This window comes from Petaurus breviceps, unplaced genomic scaffold (genome assembly GCF_028583685.1).
Source record: "Petaurus breviceps papuanus isolate PSGF00001 unplaced genomic scaffold, PetGlider_PUasm1.0 174, whole genome shotgun sequence".
NCBI lineage: Eukaryota > Metazoa > Chordata > Mammalia > Diprotodontia > Petauridae > Petaurus > Petaurus breviceps.
This window is the reverse complement of record NW_027185761.1, coordinates 70,864,351-70,876,097: the sequence shown is the minus strand read 5'-3', so window position 1 is coordinate 70,876,097 and position 11,747 is coordinate 70,864,351. Positions and strand designations below refer to the sequence as shown.

At 40.9% G+C, this 11,747-nt stretch overlaps 1 protein-coding gene across 3 annotated transcripts in view; it reads right to left on the bottom strand.

Annotated features, from left to right (window-relative positions):
- Positions 1–11,747, bottom strand: part of SUGCT (succinyl-CoA:glutarate-CoA transferase) — a 667,680-nt gene that overhangs the window by 629,002 nt on the left and 26,931 nt on the right. For all 3 annotated transcript variants that reach the window (XR_011167603.1, XM_069084394.1, XM_069084395.1), the window contains exon 6: positions 2,837–2,957. Coding sequence is in view for 2 of the 3 variants with exons in the window: in XM_069084394.1 (XP_068940495.1) it covers positions 2,837–2,957 (121 nt within the window). In the remaining variant the exon portion in view is untranslated. The remainder of the gene's footprint in view (positions 1–2,836; positions 2,958–11,747) is intronic.

Sequence of the window (11,747 nt, the reverse complement as noted above, 5' to 3'; positions counted from 1 at the left end):
GGCAGCTACCAGAATATTTCACTTCCTGACATTCCCCTGGCCTGGGGGACTTCAGGGAGGGAGATGGCCTCGTTCCTTGCCTTCGGTACCCATGTGCATGGTCAGAGAGAAGTGCAACATGAATGCGGAAATATGATTAGTTAAATGTAGGATCTCACCTGGGCTCTTCTGTGCCTCCAAGGTCACACTGTACCTATTCTCTATGAAGATGTCCATGAAACATGTGTGTGTGCGCGTTATACACACAATACATGCATTTTATATAAGGCATACGCATCTAGGTATGTACATGTATGCATATACAAATAGAATACCTATATACGCCCGCAGCACACGTCAGAATGTGCGTGAGGACCAGAACCATTTCCCTTCGTGGTCACTAGGGGGCTCCAGAGTGCACCAAGTGCGAGGCTGTGCAGCCATAGCCCCCTAACTGGCTGTATGTACCACCTTGGACTAGGCATGGAACCTCTGTTTGCCTCAATGTCCTCAACCGTAAAGCGGCGATAAGAGTGGCATCTGCTCCCAGGGTTGCTGTGGGAATCAAATGAGATAATCTGTGTAAAGCACTGGGCACTTCCAGCCTCTTTCTCAGTCCTGTCTGGCTATCCACTGCCCCACTGGGGGTTTTCTTGGCAGACACACTGGAGGGATCGCCATCTCCTCCACCTCATTTTACAGATGAGGAAAGTGAGGCTGGCAGGGTAAAGTGACTAGCCCAGGGTCACACAGCTAGATCTGAACTCAGCTTCTGGAGTCTTCCTGACTCCAGGCCTTGTGCACTATGCCTGGCAAACAGTAGGCATTTAATAGGTGCTTGCTCCATTCCCTTGCCTCCTCTTTCTCTGCATCTCTAACATAATGCCTGTTTGTTGATTGAAACATTGAGTGTATCCCCAATACTTAGCACCATAACAGCTGCTTAATAAATGCTTTTGCTGGGTCAGTGGAATTATTCTGTTGCTGTGTTTGCCTCTGATTTTGCTGACATCACTTGCCTCTCGGTCTCTATCGACACTAAGAATTAAATGTGTGCTTGTAGGAGCTTCTCTGGAAGGAGGACTGAGGGGAAAGCTGTGCCTGATAACAAGGCGAGCCTTCCAGACGCTCTTGCTGCATTGGTCATGGTTGGTTCTGGCCACCAGTTATTCCTTGTGACAAGGGAAGGCTCCCCTAGTGGGTCAGGTGGAGAAGGGGACCTGGTAGGGACCAGGAGGCAAAAATGCAAGGCACCTGTGAAACACTCTGATCTCACCTCTTTTAATAAAGCGCATCAGTCCCTTGGCTGAAAAGCCCCAAGGATGCTGCAGGGACAACAGAGAGGGAACCTTGCTTTGCTACGGGCCATCCCTGCCATGCCTTAACATGAAGACTGTGAATGGGGAGATGCTCTAGTACAAGGGAGAGAGGACCTGGATCTGAATCCCAGTTCTCCTGTGGTCCCAAGATGCATTCCTCAGCCTCACTCGGGCGCACTTCCTTCATCCACAGAATGAAGGAGCTGGCCATCTGAGGCCCCTCCCCACTCCTAAACTCTGACCAATGACCATTACAGGCTCGGGGATAAGCTCTAACAGCAGTAACGGAAACTGATATGGCCCTCTGATGTTTGCAGAATGGGATGGTGGTGTGGTGTAGGGTAAAGAACGCTGGACCAGGCACCAGAGGCCCTGAGTTTGAATCCCACCTCCCTCCATTAGTATCTGTGAGATCTTGGGCAAGCACCTCCCACTCTGGGCCTCAGTATCCTCATCTGCACAGTGTGGGGTGTCTGGACTCCATGGCCCCCACACCCTCTTCTGGTTCCAAGCCCATGACTTTCTGGCTTGAGGCCCTCAGTGATTCACCAGAACAACTTCACCTGAGCCTGGCGGCCACCCTACCCTAGGGATTGGTACTGTTCAATCGCTTCAACCCTGAAGAGCCCCACTCTTCTGACCCCATTTGGGTTTTACAATTGTCTACTAGCCTCGATTTACATTTAACCAGCAGGGGCTGCTGTTGGGCAGTAAACTGAGAGCTTCTCAGAATGAAAATCAGGCGTGGGGCAGTCTCACACTCACCTCACACCTGAGGGCCTCTGGGGTCCAGGGCAGGGCAGGGGAGCTCTCTGTGGTTGTCAGGGCTGCTGGGTGGCTTCCATCATAGGCCCTCCCAGGCCTCACCGCCCTTAAAGATGCGGAAGTCTCTAGACATGCTCTGAACCAAAGAAAAGGCAGCCTGGGCAAGCACATACAGCTCACCCTGGCTTCGAGTGGCCCTAGTCACTGGACACCAGAGAATTGAGTGCCTTGTGCCCCCTTCATTGTATTCTGTCATCTCTCAACAAGCTCTCCTCAAACTGATCAAAGCCCTTTCCCTGGTACAAAGACAAATGGGAAATTTGGAGGTAAATGCAAGATGCTAAGTTAAGTAGCCAAATGAATGACCATGGAAGCTGGCAAGAACGGTAAAAATAATGGAAATCACCCCAACAAAATCCGGGAAAACATCCAGAAATGAATTGGGAAGGGGACAGGGGAACCACAGCCTTCTGGTGCATCTTGGGAAAGCTTCTCTGCCTTTCCCCCAAACAAAGAGCAAAGCCTCACGGCTTCCTGTACAATCTTGTTTCCAAAAGTCTTGTTTGTATGTCTCATGTTGGATTTTGTGGTTGGTTACTAAGGGTAGAAGAGGAAGAGAATTTGTCCAAAGGGCCCCACCCCTCTCTAGGCTGAAGCAGTCCAGAAAAAATTCATTTGGGGTAAAGCATCACCAGGCAGTGGCTTCTCCTGTCGCCCCCTAGCTCTTGGCCCTCCTCCCTGCGGGATGCTGGAACCCGATACCAGGTAAGTACCTGTTATGGAGCAGTAGACAACGTGGGGAGCAACCTCCCTTATGTCTTCGTAGCCCAGACCCATTTCAAGCAGCTTGCCAGGAACGTAGTTCTCCACAAACACATCACAGACCGCTGCAAGCTGCAAGGAGAAGGGGCATCTCAGAGTCTGGGGCCAGAAAGGAATGCGCTGTATTTCTCCCCAAACTCAGCCCTGTTTCTGCTCAGGGAACCACCTTCTTTCCACATTGGACTTCCAAAGCTCCCGGTGCCTGCTGACACTGCCCACTCTCTCCCAACCCAATAAGCAAGCTCAAGTTTGCAAAGTATTGTGCCTCTGTTTTCTCATTGGATCCTCACAACAGTCCACTGAGGCAGGGGCTATTCCTATCTCCATTTTACAGTTGAAAGGTTAAGTGACTTGCCCACTGTCACACAATTATTAACTGTGTCGTGTGAGATTTGAACTCAGGTCTTCTGACTCCAGCCCAAAATAGTTTAACAAGAATGACCTAAAATGTAATGTTTTATTCTAGAAATTGCTGTCAAAAGCACCAATAAACTTCTTTAATTTTTAAAAGAAATAAAATGTTTTATGGAGCAGAATAAAAAAAAGACATTCAGCTCTCACTGTCCATTGTCTGGTGGCTCAGTGAGCCCAAGACAGCATCAGGCTGGCCTCACCTACCAGACTGACGAAAAGTAGGCTCAGTTTGGAAATGAAAGTAGCTCCCAACTGCTCATCCGAGAAAAGGTCGCGAGCCTTTTAAACAAGCAGCACAGGAACAATGACAGTAAGGGTGACATTTAGATCAGCCCGGGACCCTCGGTGGCAGAATAGAGAGAAGGTTGTCCTTGGAGCTGGGGAGCCCTGGCTCTGCTCACGTGTGATTTTGGAGTTTTGTAATCCTAGGCAAGTCACTTTACTGGTGAGAGCTTCAGCGTCTTTCTCTGTAAAGCGGTGATATTCATACCTGGGTGCCTGTCACAGGCCTCCTCTGGGTTCAAGTTAGAAAAGGCATGAAAAGTGGGGGTCTCAAAAGTCTTAATACAGTTTTAAGCTTTTTTTTTTACTTTTTTTTTTTGGAGGGAGAAAGGCAGGGCAATTGGGGTTAAGTGACTCACCCAAGATCACATGACTAGTTTTTTGTGTGCTGTGTCTAAGGTCGAATTTGAACTCAGGTCCTCCTGACTCCAGGGCTGGTGCTCTGTTCACTGCACCACCTAGCAGCCCCAAGTTTTAAGCTTCAATACCCATTGAAGCTTAAAAGTGCACTAAGACTTTTGGGAGGCCCTGTATAAACGTCACTAATTCTTATTATTGTTACTGTTACTATTATTACTGTAGCATTACAAAATGCCATATTGGCATCGTTTCTCCCCCACTAGAAGTTATCTTCGTAGCCCCATAGCAGAGTCCTGGAACATGGCAGGTACTTCAAAAAATGCTGTTTCTGTTGGACCTCACAACAATCCTGTGAAGTATTATTATCAGGCATGTCATTATTCCCATTTGACAGATAATAAAACTGAGGCTCTATAGGTATATCATCATACTGAGGTGTGGTTAACTGATGTGCTCAGGGGGTGGGAAGGGGAGAATTTCTAAGTGGCACAGGCAGAATTAGAATCCAGGTCCTGACTCAGACTCCAAAGCTATTTTTACTATATACCATGTGGCCTCTCTGGCATCAAAGTCAATCAGTCAGTGCTTTATTAAGTACATACTCCACACTGGACCCTGCGCAATAAGCATTGGGGATACAAAGAAAAAAAGAGCCCTCCCCTCAAGAAGCTTACATCTTATCTATAAAATGGGATAACAACAGCCCCCACCTCCCGGGGCAATGAAGAAGATCAAATGAGAACATATTTAAAAAGCACTTTGCAAACCTTTCTTTTCCTTTTTTTTTAATGAAATGTATTTATTTGTTTTTAGTTTTGAACATTCACTTCCATAAGATTTTGAGAACCAAATTTTCTCCCCATCTCTCCCTTCCCCCGACCCCAAGATGTGTAAATTGATATAGGCTCTACATGTACTTTCGTACCAAATCTATTTTCACATTAGTCATGTTGTAAAGAAGGATTAGAACCAATGGCAGAAACCACAAGAAAGACGAAACAAAAAACAGAGAGAGAGCAAATAATATGCTTCGATCTACATTCAGACTCTAAAGCTCTTTCTCTGGATGTGGACAGCATTTTCCATTATGAGTCTTTTGGAGCTGTCTTAGATCCGTGCATTGCTAAGAAGAGATAAGTCAAAGTTAGGCATCGCACAATGTGACTGTTGCTGTGTACAATGTTCTCCTGGTTCTGCTCACTTCACTCAGCATCAGTTCATATAAACCTTTCCAGGTTTTTCTGAAGTCTTCCTGCTCATCATTTCTTACAGCACAACAGTATTCCATCACATTAATATACCACAACTTGTTCAGACATTGCCCAACTGATGGCATCCCCTCAATTTCCAATTCTTGGCCACCACAAAAAAGAGTTGCTATAAATATTTTTGTACATGTGGGTCTTTTTCCTCTTTGTATGATCTCTTTGGGACACAGAGCTGGAAATGGTATTGTTGAGTCAAAGGGTATGCACATTTTATAGCCCTTTGGGCATAGTTCCAAATTGCTCTCCCGAATGGTTGGATCAGTTCACAATTCCACCAACAATGTATTAGTGTTTGAATTTTCCTACATCTTCTCTAGCATTTATCATTTTCCTGTCTTCTCATGTTAACCAATCTGATAGATGTGATGTGGTACCTCAGAGTGGTTTTGATTTGCGTTTCTCTAACCAATAGTGATTTAGAGCATTTTTTATATGACTATAGATATCTTTAATTTCTTCCTCTGAAAACTTCCTATTCTTATTCCTTGATCATTTGTCAATTGGGGAATGACTTGTATTCTTACAAATTTGACTTAGTTCTCTATTTTAGAAATGAGGATTTTATCAGAAACACTGGTTGTAAAAGTTGTTTCCCAGCTTTCTACTTCCCTTCTAAGCTGGGTTGCATTGGCAAAAACTTTTCCATTTAATGCAATCAAAATCATCCATTTTGCATTTCATAATGTTTGCTATCTTGTTTGGTCATAAATCCTTCCCTTCTCCATAGATCTGACAGGTAAACTATTCTTTGCTCTCTTAATTTGTCTATAGTATTGATCTTTATATATTTATATATATATAAATATTTAATATATATTTATATATTTATAGGACCCAATTTGACTTTATCTTGGTATATGGTGTAAGACTTTGGTCTATTCCTAGTTTCTGCCATACTACTTTCCAGTTTTCCCAGCAGTTTTTGTTAAATACTGAGTTCTTATCCCAGAAGCTAGAGTCTTTGGATTTATCAAATGGTAGATTACCATACTCATTGATTATTGTGTACCTAATCTATTCCATTGATCTGTCATTCTATTTCTTCGCCAGTGTCCAACTAGTTTTGATGACTGCTGCTTTATAATACAAGTGGTACAGCTTGACCACCTTCCATTGCACTTCTTTTCATTAATTTGCTTGATATTCTGGACCTTTTGTTCTTCCAGATGAATTTTGTTATTGTTTTTTCTAGCTCTATAAAATAATTTTTGGTAGTCTGATTGGTATGGCACTGAATAAGTAAATTAATTTAGGTAGAATTGTCATTTTTATTATACTGGCTCAGACTATCCATGAGCAACTGATATTTTCCCAATTACTTAGATCTGACTTTATTTCTGTGAAAAGTGTTTTGTAATTGTGTTCATATAGTTCCTGGATTTGTTTTTACAGGTAGACTCCCAAATATTTTATAATGTCTACAGTAACTTTAAATGGAATTTCTCTATCTCGTTGTTGGGCTTTGTTTGTAATATATAGAAATGCCGATGATTCAGGTGGGTTTATTTTATATCCTGCAGCTTTGCTAAATTTGTTTATTATTTTAAATAATTTTTATTGGATTCTCTAAGTATATCATTGTATCATCTGCAAAGAGTGATAGCTTTGTTTCTTCTTTGCCTATTCTAATTCCTTTGATTTCTTTTGTTCTCTCATTGCTAAAGTTACCATTTCTAGTACCATATTGAATAACAGTGGTGACAATGGACATCCTTGTTTCACCCTCAATCTTAATGGAAATGTTTTTAGCTTATCCCCATTACATATAATGCTTGCTCATGGTCTTACATGCTACCTATCATTTTAAGGAAGACTACATTTATTCCTATGCTCTCTACTATTTTTAATAGGAATTGGTGTTTTATTTTGTCTAATGCTTTTTTTCTACAGCTACTGAGATAATCATATGATTTCTCTTAGTTTTGTTGTTGATATAGTCAATTATGCTGATAGTTTTCCTAATATTGAACCAGATCTACATTCCTGGTATAAATCCTACCTGGTCATAGAGTATATCTTCACGATAAGATGCTGTAATCTCTTTGCTAATATTTTGTTTAAAATTTTTGCATTTATATTCATTGGGGGAATTAGTCTATAATTTTCTTTGAGCTCTTCCCAGTTCAGATATCAGCATTATATTTGTATTATAAAAAGAATTTGGTAGGACTCTTTCTTCACCTATTTTCCCAAATAGTTTATATAGTTTTGGAATTAATTGTTCTTTAAATGTTTGATAGAATTCATTTATAAATCCATCTGGTTCTGGAGATTTTTTTCTTATGTAGTTCACTGATGGCTTGTTCAATTTCTTTTTCTGTAATTCAGTTATTTATTTTATTTCCTGATCCACTAATCTGGGCAATTTATATTTTTGTAAATATTCCCATTTCACTAAGATTGTCAAATTTGCTGGCATATAGTAGCGCAAAATAGTTCCTAATAATTGTTTTGATTTCTTCTTCATTGGTGGTGAATCCACTTTTTTTCATTCTTGATGCTGCTAATTTGGTTTTCTTCATTTTTTAAAATCAAATTAAGCAAAGGTTTATGTATTTTCTTAGGTTTTTTCCATAAAACCATCTCTTAATTAATTCAATAGTTTTCTTAATTTCAATTTTATTAATCTCTCCTTTGGTTTTCAGAATTTCTAATTTAGTATTTAATTGGGGATTTTTAATTTGTTGTTTTTCTAGCTTTTTTAGTTGCATGCTCAATTCATTTATCTCTTCTTTCTCTATTTTATTCATTTAAGCATTTAGAGACATAAAACTTCCCCTAAGAACCACTTTCACTACATCCCATAAGTTTTGGTATGTTTTCTCATTATTGTCATTCTCTTGGATGAAGTTATTGATTGTTTTTTATGATTTGTTGTTTGACCAACTCATTCTTAGGATCAGATTATTTATTTTCTAATTAATCTGTAGTCTTTCCATGGCCCTTTATTATATGTAATTTTTATTGCATCATGATCTGAAAGGATGCATTTAATATTTCTGCCTTTCTGCACTGGATTGTGAGGATTGTATGCCCTAATATGTGGTCAATTTTTGTGTAGGTCCTATGTACTGCCAAGAGAAAGGTATATTCCTTTTTATCCCCATTCAATTTTCTCCAGAGATCAACCATATCTAACTTTTCTAAAATGCTATTCATCTCCTTAACTTCTTTTTTTGTTTATTTTGTGGTTAGATTTATCCAGTTCTTAGAGGAGGAGGTTAAGATCCCCCACTTGCATAGTTTTGCTGTCTCTTTCTTCCTATAACTCCCTTAACTTCTCTAAGAATCTGGATGCTATTCTACTTGGTGCATATGTGTTTAGTAATGATATTATTCATTGTCTATGGTACCTTTTAACAGAATGTAGTTTCCTTCCTCCTCTCTTTTAATTAGGTCTATTTTTGCTTTGCCTTTGTCTGACATCAAGATTGCTATTCCTGCTCTTCTCACTTCAGCTGAAGCATGATAAATTCTTCTCTAGTCTTTTGCCTTTATTCTGTGTGTATCCCTCTGTTTCAAATGTGTTTCTCACAAACAATATATTGTAGGATTATGGTTTTTAATCCACTTCCATTGCTATCCACCTTCGTTTTATGGGAGAGTTTATCCCATTCACATTCACAGTTATGATTACTATCTGTGTCTCTCTCCATCCTATTTCCCCCTGTTTATATTCTTCTCTCTCCCTTTTCCATTTCCCTCCTCACTAGTTTTGCTTTTGACTACCACCTCCCTCAATCTACCCTCCCTTTTGTCAACCCCCTCCCTTCTCTTTCCCTTTTCCCTTACTACTTCCTCCCTCCCTTCTAGCCACCCCTTCCTTCTTCTTTCCCCTTTGCCCTCCTACTGCCTATCAAGCAAGTCAGATTTCTATACCTGAGTATGTTATTCCCTCCTTGAGCCAAATCCAAAGAGAACAAGGTTCAAACAATGCTCTTCTCCCTCCCTTCTCTCCTTCTGCTGTAATATGTCTTTGTGTCTCTTCGTGTGATGTAATTCACCTTTTTCTGCCTCCTCCTTTCCTCTTCTCCCAATACAATGCTTTTCACCACTTAATAAGGGTTTTTGTATTTTGCCAATCTCAAAGACTTATACAAATGCTAGTTATTGTCCATATCTTCATCATCATCATCATCATCATTATTATCATTCACAAAAGGAATCCGATTTGTCAGATTGCTCATGTGATACCATAGTAGGCCAGCAGCAACAGGAAGCCAGTTCCAGAGAATATTTCAGCTCTTTGCAGGACAAAGATGCTGTTAATAAGGGCTGTCCTGAAGGAGAATGGGCTGCCTTATGAGGTGGGGGAAAAGGTGTATCCTCTCCTCCGGAGCCTTCAAGCAGACCCTGAAGGCCACATACAGGAACACAACAGCAGGGAGTCCTTTCAGGATGTGGTTGGATTAGTGGCCACTGAGATATCTCCCTTCCAGCTCTAAAATTCTGTGATTCCCCAGGAATTAAGCCAGAGGCCAGGATTCTTCCCTCCCTTTTCAAGGTAGAAATGCTAAGGTTGGAAAAGAGAAATGCTGTGCACCCAATTACACAACAGATCAATAGTGGAGTCAGGATTCAAATCTACATTGCCCTATCCTAGATAATGTTCTGGCTACTAGCTACCCTTCCTGAAAAGAAGCTGGAGAGGCTGAAGCAGGAAAGTAGGAGGGGCATTAGGGTTGAACTTTAGACATGAGTAAAGGAAACTGACAGATGGCTGTTGTTGTTTAATCTTAATATCTATTCTAGCATATTCCGACTCAACCCCAGGACAGAAGAATTAACAGGATGAGAAATCTCTGAAACCTAAGATGGAAAGTGCTACCGCAGTATTAAGGATTATCTCCAAAGCCAGGGGCTCAGTATACCTATCTTGTAAACAAAGGCTTGGTTTCCAAAGCAGCCTGTCTGGGTACAGGAGTAGGGAACCTGTGGCTTTGAAGCCACATGTGGCTTTCTAGGTCCTTGGTGTGGCCTTTTGACTGAGTTCAAACTTTGTAGAACAAATTTGCACCTACTCTGAAAACTGTAGGTCTTAGAGGGTTAAGTGACTTATCACACAGCTAATCTGTATAACAGGCAGATTTGGGACTAGGTTAATCTTGACCCTGAGGTCAGCCTTCTCTCCACTTCAGCATGAGACTTTCCCTTCCCTCCCCAGCTCTCTCTCTCTCTCTCTCTCTCTCTGTCTCTCTCTCTCTGTCTCTCTGCCTTCTGGAGACTTAAACTAGAAGGGCAGGGAAGGGGGAGAGAGTCTGTAACAGGAGGAAAGAAGCAGGAGCTGTGGCTACTACAACTCAATCAACAAGCATTTAATAAGCACCTACTATGTGCTAGGCCCTGTTCTGTAGGTGATGATGAAGAAAGTGATTAGAAAAGTTGAAGATTCCAAAAACGAGAGGTGGAAAGAAGAGTTTCCTAGGAGGAATTACCCACTAGATAAGAAAATGAAAAGGAAAGCCAGAGGATGAGGACAATAGAGGACTTTCAGAAATTTTCTAGGATTAGAAAGAAAAGAATTCAGAAGAGGAGTTAATGGAAAGAAGTGAGTTCATTTATAATAATAACTAACAGTTATATAACTCTTATAATAGCTAAGCGTAAGAATAATAACAGTTATATAGCACCTACTATGTGCCAGGCACTATACTAAGTGCTTTAGAAATATTATTTCATCAGATCTTTACAACTATCATGATCCATTATTATACCATTATTGTCTCCATTTTACAGTTGAGGAAACTGAGGAAGAATTTCAATGGCTTGTCCAAGGTCCCATAGCTAGTAAATATATAAGGCTGGATTTGAATTGAGGTCTTCCTGACTCCAGGCCTAGTCATCTATCCATTGCACCACCTAGCTGCCCACTAAGTATAGCTTCCTCTGTTCAATGCTAAGCGAGAAACAGTCAGTAAATATAATTAGAATCTTAGTATAAAATTAAAATCCCAACAAATTTCAAGCTATATGACTCTGCATCTGTTGGTATATTGGCTGAATTGATACGGCAGGACAAGCATCAACGATTATGTTATACTTTGCAAACCTTAAAGCATTATGTAAACATGTGCAATAATTATGTCAGTGGAAGCAGGTCATGAACATAAAGTTTAAATTAAAGAAGCTTGCACTCCCTTTCTTGCCTGGTCCTACAAGTACAGAACTTAAAGTGAGCAGCAGAGCAAGGATGCTGATACTGACACTGATGCTGATATTGATGCTAATGCTGCTTCGCTGATGCTGATATTAACACTGATGCTGATAATGACACTTAGGCTGATACTGACACTGATGCAATATTGACAATGATGATGATATTGACGCTGATGCTGATACTGACACTTATGGTGATATTGACAATGATGGTGATATTGAAACTGATGCTGATATTGGCAATGATGGTGATATTGACACTGATGCTGATATTGACATTGATGCTGATACTGACACTGATGCTGATAGTGACACTGATGATGATATTGATGCTAATGCTGCTTTGCTGATGCTGATATTAACACTGATGCTGATAATGACA